This window comes from Apus apus, chromosome 4 (assembly GCF_020740795.1).
Source record: "Apus apus isolate bApuApu2 chromosome 4, bApuApu2.pri.cur, whole genome shotgun sequence".
NCBI classification, from domain to species: Eukaryota; Metazoa; Chordata; class Aves; order Apodiformes; family Apodidae; genus Apus; species Apus apus.
Window position 1 is genome coordinate 56343485 of NC_067285.1, and position 14132 is coordinate 56357616.

Here is a 14132-nt window from a genome sequence, read left to right on the forward strand (position 1 = left end):
CTTTGGGCTGGGAGAAGGAAACATCTGGCCAGAGAAACAAATTTTCCTGTAATACCAGTCTGATTTTCATTTTAGTACTTTGACCTGTATTTGGAGCTTTAATCTGCAAAGTTGGTATCTTAGCAGCAAGTCTAGCTGGGCTACTTATAGAGATAGTCTCCTTCATTTAAAAGAAACCACGGAAAGCGACCACATCCCTTTGCTAGCCTCCTTTTATTTGGAGGCGGTTTAATAATCTATAGCTGTATTTGGCACTTGAAAGAAAGTGCACTGGGTGGAGATAGCTGAAGAAGCCTGTGCTATTGTTGGACACCTACTGGGAAACTTTTTGGTAAAGACCTTCAGTATAATCTGGAGAAATTATTCCCTGTGCACAGTCACATGTGTTACCTCAAGACTTAACATTTGTTTCTAGAGCTTGATGGGTAGAATTTGTGAACCAGGAATTTCCTGTCAGAATCCTGCACAATTCCTAGATTCCATTTGGAGCTGTTGAGGAGGAGCTTCTTGTTACCAGAGTCTGGAAGACCACATTCTGAGAAATCCTTGCTGTTATTCAACACGTAATTCTTTTGGTGATGAGCAGTTGCAGATTTTGTGTTTGGTGGCAGTTGATGAGTAAAAGGTTCTGACTAAAGATAACTTCCTGCATTTCATCTACTCCTCAGCCCAGCATAACTGTTAGGATCCTCCGCATTCTGCCCTAGTTCAGCTTCCCTTCCCGAGCAGTATCTAGTCATATTGAAGATATGCTTCATGCATGTTCTGCAGACAAATGTCAATGTCTCTTAGTTTTTGAAGCCTTCTACCCTCTCCCCAAGAAGCCCAGGAGGAAGATTTGTGCTTGCCCTGAATGCTGAATGATTGATCTGCTATATATATCTGTTGCATATTTAAGATACCTCACTGTACTTCTTGGTGCCCAAAGTTACAAATGGTCTCTTGTGCAGTTGTGTGGTGCTGTTTCTCCTTGTCACTGTACAATGTAGCAGTAAGCACAGAGGTGACTTGTAATTTGATAGCTGAGTAAAATGAAGTAGAAGTTCATTTGCTAAACTGCAAACACAGTTGAGCTGTGTAATTGTAGCATTTCTCTGCTGTGTGGGCCCACACCATAGTGTGTTGTAAAAAATGCAACAGTAAAAAATGGAGCGCTGCTGGGTATGTCTCCAGGAGCTTTCTGCGCTTTCCTGTTGATACCTAGTGCTAAACTTAGTCACTTGTGAGTCTTGTGCAAGTAAAGTTGAGGTGAAATTATTCTATTATATGTCTGTAGCTATGAAAAGTTAAAAAATAACTGAAGGTAGAAGAGCCTTCGTTTAGCTGCAGTTGCTTATGTTTGGCTCGTCTTTCAGCGATCTTAAGTCAAAACCTGCAGATTTATGAATCTTCACATCTCAGGCTTGTATTCTGGCACTGTTAGATTGTAACCTTTCCATTGTTGCTTTTCAGATGTTCAGGCAGTTGCTTATGAGGAGCCAAAGCATTGGTGCTCCATTGTCTACTATGAGCTGAATAATCGCGTTGGGGAGGCATTCCATGCTTCTTCCACCAGTGTCCTGGTAGATGGCTTCACTGATCCTTCCAACAACAAGAACAGATTTTGCCTGGGGCTGCTCTCCAATGTTAACCGCAACTCCACCATTGAGAACACCAGGCGGCACATTGGCAAAGGTGAATTTTGGATCTTTGCATCTGTTTTGTGGAGCTTAGGAGGTAGGAAGGTGTTTCCCCTAGACATAAGAACCTGGGCCACTTGCCTCAGAAGCTGTCTGGTCTGTCAGAGTACATGGCATAAATGCTTATATTGGTAAATACATTGTTCTTACCTGATGTGTAATTACAGGAAGCTTTTACCCTTAATCAGTTTTTAGTGGCCTGAAGGCTATCATAATCTTCATTAGAATGAGAACTTAAGGCAGTTTGTCTGATGAAATGCCTTGATTTATCTTGATCGTTGGTTGAAAAGAAAATCCAAATAGTTTTTGGCACAAAAGTTTCAGCTAGCCATAGTTCCAACATAAATTATCTATCCTACCATGTATTTAGAGAGACATCTTGCTAAAACAGTTCTTCCAAATGCATTTTTCACAGGCTGGTGATTGTTTCTGTGACGATTTTTTGCTTTTGTTCTATAGCTGTGAAAGTGTCCTGCAAAAGAGAAAAGCTTCTGTTTTATTTATGACTTAAACCAGTCCTCTTTTCTGAGAACTCGTCTATAATGCAAATGACAGGCAAAACTGATATTGCCTGCTGTAATGGAGCATTCCTGCCAGACAGATTTTTTTTTTTTAGTTATGTTATTAGTTGTCACCGTTTGACTCAGGTCCGACAACAATGCTCTCGATCCCCTCCCCCCCCCACCCAGTCAGGGAAGGAGAGAGAGAAAAGGAGAGAGACTTGGCTGGATTGAAAACTAAACTACACAGCTTTAATTAAAACACTAATGAATCACACAAGAAAATATATACAATTATATACAGATATATTCAGATATGGGCAAAAGCCTCTCGCCTCCCCCCACCCCCAGCAACTCCCACAGCACTCCCCTGAACTGGCAAGAGTCCCGAGAAATCCCGGAGCCGCTGCTGGAGAAAGCGGAGAGTTATGAGGGTCAGGAGAGCTCGAGCCTAAGGGTCGGCGGTGATGGATGAGCAGAGTCCTCCCCGGACGCCGGCCATGGACGGAAGAGAGCGGCGAGAAGGAGGAGGAAGCTGTCTTCTAAGATCTCTGTCCTTCCTCTGAGCTTACGTAGATATATGGAATGGAATATCTTTGGCCAATTTTGCTGTCTGTCTAACTCAGCCTCCCACGGGGGGGGTCAGAGATCTCCCCATAGTGTCTGAGCCGGCGGAGTGAAGGTGTAACCTTGAAGCCTCAGTAGTTAGAAAAACATTCCACTGTCTTATCAGCCTAGCAGAACACACAGTTGCTAGTTACAAGAAAGCTTACTGAAGGAAAAAAAAATCAGTAAAAAGAAAAATTGGCTTAATCCTGGCTCACACCAGGACATTCCACCCCTTATTCCATACCATATATTACATACAGGCTCTATACTTTACCAGCTGTCAAATTAAGGATTCTCTCCCAAAGTCAGATTACCTTGAGGTACATATTGTACTTCACCATTCTCCATCATTACACACCAGGTATGTCCAGGCCCCTGAGCAAAAGCAATACCCCTGACAGGTTTACCTCTGCCTGAAGCAGGATAGACCCAAACACTTTTACCCAGCAGGTTTCTTTCACATACCACAGGGACTTTATCCCCATCTGTAGTATGCAAAAGGTCTGACTGGGCAGGACCAGCCCGATTGATGGATCCCCTGGTGTTAACTAACCAGGTGGCCTTTGCCAAATTTTTGTCCCAATTTTTGAAAGTTCCACCACCCATTGCCTTTAGGGTAGCCTTCAACAGACCATTGTACCTTTCAACTTTCCCTGAGGCCTGTGCATAGTATGGGATATGGTAGATCCATTCAATACCATGCTCTTTAGCCCAGTCAGTGACAAGACTGTTTTTGAAATGAGTCCCATTGTCTGACTCAATTCTCTCTGGAGTACCATGTCTCCACAAAATTTTCTTCTCAAGACCCAGAATAGTATTCCTGGCTGTGGCATGAGGCACAGGATATGTCTCCAACCATCCTGTACTTGTTTCCACCATTGTAAGCACATAGCGCTTACCCTGGCGGCTCTGAGGAAGTGTGATGTAGTCAATTTGCCAGGCCTCTCCAAATCTGTACTTTGACCACCTCCCCTCATACCACAAAGGTTTCAACCGTTTTGCCTGCTTAATTGCAGCACACGTCTCACAGTCATGGATCACCTGTGCAATAGTGTCCATGGTTAAGTCCACCCCTCGGTCACGAGCCCATTTGTATGTTGCATCTCTGCCCTGATGACCTGAAGCATCATGGGCCCACCGAGCCAGAAAAAGCTCACCCTTGTGTTCCCAGTCTAAGTCTACTTGGAACACTTGGGCAGCCTCATCTGCTCGTTGGTTGTGTCGATGTTCCTCAGTGGCTCGACTCAGAGGCACGTGTGCATCCACATGACGCACTTTTACCTCCAGTTTCTCTATCCGAGCTGCAATGTCCTTCCAGAGGTCAGCAACCCAAATAGGTTTACCCTTTCGCTGCCAGTTATTCTGCTGCCACTGTTTTAGCCAACCCCACAAGGCATTTGCTGCCATCCACGAGTCAGTGTAGAGGTAGAGTCTCGGCCACCCCTCTCGCTCAGCAATGTCCAAAGCCAGCTGGATGGCTTTTACCTCTGCAAACTGACTTGATTCACCTTCTCCTTCAGCTGCTTGTGCAACCAGTCGTGTAGGACTCCACACGGCAGCTTTCCACTTCCGGTGGTTCCCTACAAGACGACAGGAGCCATCGGTGAAAAGAGCAAATTGTTTCTCAGTCTCTGGTAGATGATCATATGGTGGAGCTTCTTGAGCTCGTCTCACCACTTCTTGTGGTGGCATTCCAAAGTGGGTGCCTTCTGGCCAGTTTGTAATTGCTTCCACAATACCTGGACGATTAGGTTTCCCTATTCGGGCTCTTTGGGTGATCAAAGCAGTCCATTTACTCCAAGTCACATCGGTGGCATGATGGACAGGAGAAAGGTTATTCTCGAACATGAATCTCAGCACCGGTAGCCTGGGCGCCAGAAAGAGCTGTGCTTCAGTGCCAATCACTTCTGAAGCGGCTCTAACTCCTTCATATGCTGCAAGTATCTCCTTCTCAGTTGTTGTGTAGTTGGCCTCGGAACCTCTGTAGCTCCGGCTCCAGAATCCCAGGGGTCGACCTCGAGTTTCCCCTGGTGCTTTCTGCCAGAGGCTCCAGTTGGGACCATTGTGTCCGGCTGCGGTGTAGAGCACGTTCTTGATGTCTGGCCCTGTTCGAACCGGTCCAAGGGCCATTGCCTGCGCAATCTCCTTCTTGATCTGCTCAAAAGCTTTCTGTTGGTCAGGACCCCATTTGAAATCATTCTTCTTTCTGGTCACCTCATAGAGAGGTTTCACAATTTCACTGTAACATGGAATATGCATTCTCCAGAAACCAACAGTCCCTAAAAAGGTTTGAGTGTCCTTTTTAGTTGATGGTGGGGCCATAGCTGTTACTTTGTTAATCACATCCATTGGGATCTGGCGACGACCATCTTGCCACTTGATTCCCAGGAACTGGATCTCTCGCGAAGGTCCCTTGACCTTGCTTCTTTTTACAGCAAAACCAGCATCCAGAAGAATTTGGATGATCTTTTTACCTTTCTCAAAAACTTCTTCTGATGTGTCACCCCACACAATGATGTCATCAATGTACTGCAGGTGTTCTGGAGCTTCACCCTTCTCCAGTGCAGCATGGATCAGTCCATGGCAAATGGTTGAGCTGTGTTTCCACCCCTGGGGCAGTCGATTCCAGGTGTACTGGACTCCCCTCCAGGTGAAAGCAAACTGTGGCCTGCACTCTGGTGCTATGGGAATAGAGAAGAATGCATGAGCAATGTCAATAGTGGCATACCACCTAGCTGCTTTTGACTCCAACTCATACTGAAGCTCTAGCATGTCCGGTACAGCAGCACTAAGTGGTGGTGTCACCTCATTCAGGCCACGATAGTCCACTGTCAGCCTCCACTCGCCATCAGGCTTTCGCACTGGCCAGATAGGACTGTTGAAGGGTGAATGAGTCCTGCTAATCACACCCTGGCTTTCCAATTGCCGAATCAGCTTATGAATGGGGATCACAGAGTCTCTGTTGGTGCGATACTGTCGTCTATGCACTGTTGAAGTGGCAATTGGCACCTGTTGGTCTTCAACCTTCAGCAACCCTACTACAGAAGGGTCATCTGAAAGGCCAGACAAAGTACGCAGCTGTTCAGTGTCCTCAGTCTCTACAGCTGCTATACCAAAGGCCCACCGGTACCCTTTCGGGTCACGGAAGTATCCTTTCCTAAGATAGTCTATGCCAAGGATGCACGGAGCACCTGGGCCAGTCACTATAGGGTGCATTTGCCACTCCTTACCAGTGAGGCTTACACCGGCCTCCACAACAGTCAGTTGTTGAGAACCCCCTGTCACTCCAGAGATAGTGACAGGGTTTGTCCCTTTATGATTCGATGGCATTAGAGTGCACTGTGCACCAGTGTCCACCAAAGCTTTATATCTTTGTGGTTCTGACGTGCCAGGCCACCGAATCCACACAGTCCAATAAACTCGGTTGTCCCTCTCCTCCTCCTGGCTGGAGGCAGGGCATCCCTAGGGTTGAGCACTAGAGCTCGATGAACCATCCTGGTTGTTGACTGGTGCAACCTTCCTCTTGGAAGAACCATCTCCTGGCTTTGTTCTGTTTAGAAGCTCTTGCACACGTAACTGGAGCATATCAGTGGGTTTCTTGTCCCAGACTCTCATGTCCTCTCTAAAATGATTTTTCAAGAGAGACCACAGGTGGCGTCGCAGTGAGTCCTGTCTTCCTTGCTGCTGTCTCGTAGCAGGACGTCTCTTCTTGATAGCTGCAACACGTGACCAGTTGTCTCTAGGAAGAGTCTGGAGTTTACTTCCATTTGGCATCTTATACTTCCTGTCAACCATTTTCTTAACGGCTGAGGTTTGGAAGTAAAGGGAATCAGAGAGGATGTCTCCATACTGTCGTGCTTTAACAGTTACCTCACGTACAGTTGGTCTTTTGTAACCTTCAAAACATCCCATGAAGGAGAATATATGGGCATGCGCTGCTGGTACAGCCTGAACAAACTTCCGGAACATTTGTGTGTCACACTCAACATCATCAGGATCTGTGATTCCATCGTTATTATAGATCACTTCTCGCACAGCAATCTCTCTCAAGTAGGTGATGGCTTTCTTGAGAGTGGGTGTTCTGCTTCGGCGCCATCCAATGTCACCCTTGTGGGGATATCTCTCTCTCACAGCTGAAAGAAGTCGGTCCCACAGGGTAGTAGTTCCTGTCTTACTACTAAGTGCTCTGTCAATACCAGCATCTCTGGCCAGGGATCCCAACTGCTTGGCTTCTCTCTCATCCACATTGTAGGTCTCAGCACCACTATCAAAGCATCGGAGCAGCCAAGGAAGGATTCCCTCACCATCAATGCGGGTGAAGTCCTTTCTCATGAGGCGCAGTTCTTTCATAGAGAAAGGGTGGGCAAGGTCATCGTCATCATCTGATTGAGGAGGACCTGCTGTTCTTTTATTTGCTTGAGAGTGGCTTGGTTTTTTATCTGTCTGAGAGGTACCTGCTCCGTCATCTGATTTAGAATCCTTCCCTTCCTCACCGTCAGCCTCTGTCTGAGAGGTACCTGCTCCATCAACTGTATTAGGATCCTCTTCTTCCTCACCCTCACTTTCTGCTGCTTTTGTCTTTGCCTTGCTCCTAGTCACAGGGTTAACTAGCTTGGTTCGTGATGGATCAGGCTTTTTCTTTGTAGAAGCAGTTGTTTTTGTAGCAGCAGGAGTGGTGGTATTGGCAGCAGTGGTGTTGGCAGCAGCAGTGGCAGCAACATTGCCTGTGGGGGAGTGGCAGTGAGCAGAACAACATCTGGCCCTACGCATCCACAATATATTATAAACATTCAGCAAAAACATCCCCACTGCAACCATGCTATTCACGTCAAGAGCTGGGAGATTCAGCTTGAGAGAATATGGAGAGGTAAAATTGAACCAGCTATTGCTGTTACCAACATGGACCGTTCTATTCACTTTAGGAGTTGTACCAGTAGGACTAGCAGTGTAACCGTACACATACAGTGACCCCATAGAGAACAGTATCATCATCCCTAGGATCACTAGGCTGGTAATGATACGGTTGATTATGGCTACAGTTCTGTCAATAAACCACAAAAGAATCACAAGAGCAGCTACAAAGAGCAGAATGCCCTCAGCTACATACCACATGTACAATTGCAGGTTTGGAAACAGATCCAGTAGATTCATTGCAGCAAGTGTCTGTTCAGTTTTCAATCCGTCAGAACACTCAGCAGAATTATTGCTCATTGTTATCTGAGGGATTCCTCCCCTCAGAGATGGAATTTTGGACACTCCCAATTGATGAAAATGTGTAATCTGGGCTTAAAATCAAGCCCCACGTTGGGCGCCAATTAAATTGTTGTCACCGTTTGACTCAGGTCCGACAACAATGCTCTCGATCCCCTCCCCCCCCCACCCAGTCAGGGAAGGAGAGAGAGAAAAGGAGAGAGACTTGGCTGGATTGAAAACTAAACTACACAGCTTTAATTAAAACACTAATGAATCACACAAGAAAATATATACAATTATATACAGATATATTCAGATATGGGCAAAAGCCTCTCGCCTCCCCCCACCCCCAGCAACTCCCACAGCACTCCCCTGAACTGGCAAGAGTCCCGAGAAATCCCGGAGCCGCTGCTGGAGAAAGTGGAGAGTTATGAGGGTCAGGAGAGCTCGAGCCTAAGGGTCGGCGGTGATGGATGAGCAGAGTCCTCCCCGGACGCCGGCCATGGACGGAAGAGAGCGGCGAGAAGGAGGAGGAAGCTGTCTTCTAAGATCTCTGTCCTTCCTCTGAGCTTACGTAGATATATGGAATGGAATATCTTTGGCCAATTTTGCTGTCTGTCTAACTCAGCCTCCCACGGGGGGGGTCAGAGATCTCCCCATAGTGTCTGAGCCGGCGGAGTGAAGGTGTAACCTTGAAGCCTCAGTAGTTAGAAAAACATTCCACTGTCTTATCAGCCTAGCAGAACACACAGTTGCTAGTTACAAGAAAGCTTACTGAAGGAAAAAAAAATCAGTAAAAAGAAAAATTGGCTTAATCCTGGCTCACACCAGGACATTAGTAAACTCTAAATTTTCTGAGATAGTTGAGGATTCAGCATGCCCAAGTGTGAGGTGTATGTTGTGAGTGGAAATTAATGAAGTATCCTCCACCTCCCCAGAGGAAGAAAGAATTGAAACTGAAGAGAACTGTCAGGTCTTCAAGTCTGGGCTCTCTGTCTGGAGAGCTTTCCTCTGCATGAGGACTGGCACAGCACTCAACAGTACTCCGTAGCTGTGCTGTGCCACTCAAGTCCTAATACTTCTCCTTATTTTCCTCCTCGTCTATCTTACGGATTATCAGGATATTTCTTTAACACCTTCATTTTCCTGTTAAAAGTAACCCAGCTGCAAGCAGACTTCTGCTGAAGCACTTAACTGCATAGGCAGAGTGTGAAAGAGCCAAGGATGCTGTTGAATAGGTAAATGTTTACAACTAATGATGGTGCAGAACTGTTAGTCTTTGAGGAAGAAGGAGTAGATCCTAAACTTGAAGACAGGGCCATAATTTTTTTTTTTTTGCAGATGAGGTAGGAGTATATATGTAGCTACACAGGTACACGCACCGTCGGAGGCAAAATCTTACATGACAGACCACAGTCATAGCTTTCCAACTGGACTTCAGTTTTTAAATTCTGTGTGTTCATGTCTCTGACTTACTGCATTTTGGAAGATGAAAGGTTTAAACAGCAAGTAATCCATTTTAAACAATCGAGTCTTACTGACAGCAAATCTCCACGAAGATACCCTGTATGTTGCTCTTTTGGGCTTTGCTGCAGTCCGTGACAGGTGAGGGAGCAGGCAGTAGAAGGGGAAAGAACTATGAAAATGGTGTGTACCCTCACTTGGCAGATACATCTGAGGAATATAAGGGACATTTTCCAGCTTTCTGGAATTGTTGTCGGACCTGAGTCAAACGGTGACAAGTGAGCTGATAAAAACTCATGCCACCCAACATAGCATTCAGGACTTCTCCACAGAATCTGGCTTGGGGCTGCTTTAGTTTCTACAAATTATGGAGTTGGTTTCTGCTCTCTCCTCTGGCATTCCCAGTTATTTTTTTACATAAATATAATGAGAAAAGGTTAGCGGTCAAGCCATCCAGAGTACTGTGGTACTTGAGTGCTTGCTAGTTTATTGCTGTTGAATACTCATTTCCCTTATGTATACAGACATACATGTACATCCTGCTTTCAGTTCACCTACTGATAAAACAGAGAAGTAGAAATCAACCTTGAAGGTGGACAGATGATGGTCTGATACTCAGTGTTCATCTCTCTAACCAGAAACATGTCTGTGGAGAAAGACCATGAAAAAATTGATACATGGTGTAAATTCCTCTAACCTCCTTACGTCAACCTTCTCCTCCCAGGTGTTCATCTCTATTATGTTGGTGGGGAAGTGTATGCTGAATGTCTTAGTGACAGCAGTATTTTTGTGCAAAGTCGAAACTGCAACTACCATCATGGGTTCCATCCTACCACAGTCTGCAAAATCCCCAGTGGCTGCAGCTTGAAGATTTTCAATAATCAAGAGTTTGCTCAGCTTTTGGCTCAGTCCGTGAACCATGGCTTTGAGACAGTGTATGAGCTTACTAAGATGTGCACTCTCCGTATGAGTTTTGTAAAGGTATGTGAACATTTGCTTGAGATGGTTTTGTAAGTAAAATAAATTATTTTTTCTTAAATGTTCATTAAGTGTATGATCTTAATGGAGTGAAGTTATCTTTGAGGACAAAAATCTATCTGGCACACATACTTGGAAAGCCTGAGGTGACTTGCAGAAGGTGTTTCTTCAAATAAGTCCATAGTCACTTGCAAAGCATTTCTGTCATGTCTAGTTTCATTGAATTGCCTCTTTAAATTTTTTATGTTTCCATTGAATTCTTGTATTTAGTATGTATATAATGTGTGTGTGTATGGATTTATTTGCATAATTACTTTGGTATTCTAGTGTTTGATTTTTAATTTTGTAGGATATGGAAAGATACAGTTTAAGTAAGTTTTTAAAAGGATGGAGTCATTAATTATTTGGCCTAAAAATGGTAAAGCCACCAATTTATTAGGTACCATGAGCTTTTGCTCCTTTTTTTGCCCATAGCTACAGTCCCTGCCATCTCCTGCTCTGTAAAAGGCCCAGCTCAACTTCATGCTCCTGTTTCTGGGTGGTATTTTTGGAGTGTTGAGCTGGGACTGCAGTGTAAGTAATTACAGTGGTTGAAGGAGTATAGATAGCATATTCCTCTAAATCTGTCTTGACCAGCAGCTCCAAAATTAAAAGCTGCAGTAATTATTTAGAATAATATAATAGAATAAGAATAAGAATAACTTTCTATTCTAGAGGCGGGACATGCAAGGTCAGGATTTGTGATGTTGCTGTGAGTGTCAACATAGGTACTGATACAAAAAGGGCTGGTCACGTGTAAGAAAGCAGTCAAATGAAGATGGTAATACCACAGAATCTTAGGGGTTGGAAGGGACCTCAAAAGATCATTTAGTCCAACCCCCCTAGGGGGGTTCTAGGATCACCTAGAGTACATCACAGAGGAATGCAGAAATGTCTCCAGCAAAGGAGACTCCACGACCTCTCTGGGCAGCCTGTTCCTGTGCTCTGTCACCCTCACAGTTTTTTCTGATGTTTACATGGAACCTCCTATGTTCCAGTTTGCTCCCATTGCCCATTGTCCTGTCACTGGACACCACTGAATATGCTGAAGTGCTGCTCTTGATAAGAGGATAGAGACTTTCGGATGTGATAGGGGTTCCTAAAATGAAAAAGGTTACTTATAGCTCTGCATCCTGTAGAGTTGTAGGGCAGCATGGCCCAAACTGTTGCACAGAATCTCCTGCATATGGGGTGTTACACCACACCGTGTTCAGAGCTGTTGCCACCTGTACTGGGAGTTGGGTAATCCCTTCATTTGGGGTTAATTTGGAGCAGCAACTCTACCTGTGGCTATTGTCTTGTCCACTAATACCCTTGGTAATTACTGTAACAGAATCAGGTATGAGCTGAAACAAAACCTATCTTGCCTTAAATTGAGAAATAGCCTGTTGGGGAATGAGCATGGTCTCTTCATCCAAAGAGCAATGCTTCTGATTTGCTCAGTTTGTCATGTCCATCATGCAAATGATGCTTTGGTTCTTGTCAGACAGATGTGTCACCTCCACTTCTGTATCAGTTGATGATCCCATTTTTTATTTGTTAATCTGTTTGGCAGCATTTCCTCCCAATTTGTTCTGTTTCTGTTCTTGGCAGAGGAGACTTGGTTATCCCCCTCTTTGGAGGGACAGTGAGTTATGGGGAAGTTTTGCACTGCCACAGGTTATTTCATTAAGAATTTAAAGACTTCCATTCCAAGAGATTAAGAGATCTCAAAATGACACTTCCTCCAAATGTAATTATTTTTTTTCTAACTTCAGATTTGTTTGCTGCAGTGTGATAATAGTTTGTATAGCAAGGGTGTTATGCTACCTTGCTGATAGTGACTGTTGAAAGCTAGGGTATTTTGGTAAGAAAGAAGATGATTTAAGTATGTTTTTTGCATGTGTGGTATTATAAAATAAAATGTGTTGTTTTTTTTTTTCTTTCCCTACTTATGATTCTGTGTCCAGGGTTGGGGAGCTGAATATCATCGCCAAGACGTAACAAGCACTCCATGCTGGATAGAGATACATCTTCATGGTCCCCTTCAGTGGCTGGATAAAGTACTTACTCAGATGGGCTCTCCTCATAATCCTATTTCTTCAGTGTCTTAAAAGGTCCCAAGCTCTTGCATTTTGGAGACAATTGAGCCTTGCATGTACTTGAAGGACGTATGAGTCAGACACACATTTTATTTTTTTTCCCCTCTGAACTGGCGACAGCTGAATAAGAGCCATGAAAGTACTTCTTTGACCAACTGTTGGATTCAGAAAAAAAACCCCAAAACAAAACCCCAAACCTTTTGACATACTGTTGGTATAAAGAATTTTAGTTTACATTGTAACGTACTATTGCAAAGTTGATTTGCAGGGCTTAGTGCAACAGGGATGACTGAGCCGAAACAACAAATCTGTCCGACTGAGTTCCCAAAGGATCTTCCTGTAGCTGGCACTCTGAGATTCACTCTGAGATTCTCTTTCTTCCTTACATTCAGCACTCACCATTTCCTGTGTCCTCTGGGGCTCGGAGCCAACGTTGCTGAAATCTACTTTTTGCAGGCTCTCTGCAGTACATATTAAAACTGTTCATCTAAGTTGATGGTTGCTGTTCTCTTTAAAAGAAAAAAAAAGTATCTCAATAACTGTGTAATAATCTTTGAAACTGTGTCCTGACCATACTGCTGTAAGAATGTTAGGTATGTTTTTTGCTAAATGTATGTACGGTGTATTTGAAAGTTTAGAATTTAATTAGATTTAGACCATAAAAGAATTAGGAAAATTTGAATGGGGGGAGGTGGGAGTGGGAAGGGAAAATGGCAAATGAAATGTAGAATATATTGTAAACATAGCTTGTTAGTTTAAATTGAGGTCTGAGTTTTGCTGTGCATTTCATTTTAATAGTGGCTTCATCTTGTTAATTCTGACTATTTTTGCCTCTTCATTTTCCCCCAAAACAATTGCGCAGCTGGTTAATTCTTTTACCCATGAAGAGGACAAAATGATTAATTTCTGCAGTTTGAAGGCTGCAGCTCTGTGTGTTTCAAAACAAAATTGTAGAGTGCTCTTAACTATTGAGCAGTTTTATACACTTTATGTAACAGAAGTAGGCTTTTAATTTTGTAAGATAATCTTGTTTTGCCAAACCTATTAACTGTTAATTGTTTGGAGGACTTCAAAATCCCTGTGTGGGTCTATTTCAGACTTTAAAAATATATATATATTTTAATTTTTCTTACTGCTTTGTTTATTTTCTTCTCTTTGTTTTTTTATATTCGTGTAAGCTGTAGTACTTTAAGTACCTTTATTCCAAAACTAGTGGGTCCTCTTTACTGGAAGTTTTGAATAAAACCTCTTGTTACTGCTTAAGTTTGATTAAAACTTTGTCTTGTTCACTTCTTAGTAGACTCTTAACAAACGAGGTAAAGTTACAGTCTCAGAGGAGGAACAACTAGAAATGAAGATGGGCTGAGCTTAGACATTTATAATTATTACAGGTTAGTAACCGTGGTAAACTCAGCATATGAGATAAATGAGATTTCTCATCTAGGCAAGATTAGAGTGGATGCAGTAACACAGAAGTATCCTAGCCACTTAGTTAACTAATTTCTGTGAAATTTCAACATACAATAGCAGTGTGAGAAGAGATTTTGCTGAGGTTGCTGTCAGTGGGCTCTTGCTGCTCCTTGCCATGG

At 43.7% G+C, this 14132-nt stretch overlaps 1 protein-coding gene across 2 annotated transcripts in view; it reads left to right on the forward strand.

The window, feature by feature from the left end:
* Positions 1 to 13806, forward strand: part of SMAD1 (SMAD family member 1) — a 112654-nt gene extending 98848 nt beyond the window's left edge. For both annotated transcript variants that reach the window (XM_051618188.1, XM_051618187.1), the window contains exons 5-7: positions 1453 to 1674; positions 10170 to 10426; positions 12412 to 13806. In XM_051618188.1, coding sequence (XP_051474148.1) covers positions 1453 to 1674; positions 10170 to 10426; positions 12412 to 12555 — 623 coding nt within the window. In that variant the 3' untranslated portion in view covers positions 12556 to 13806. The remainder of the gene's footprint in view (positions 1 to 1452; positions 1675 to 10169; positions 10427 to 12411) is intronic.
* Positions 13807 to 14132: the final 326 nt, after the last annotated feature.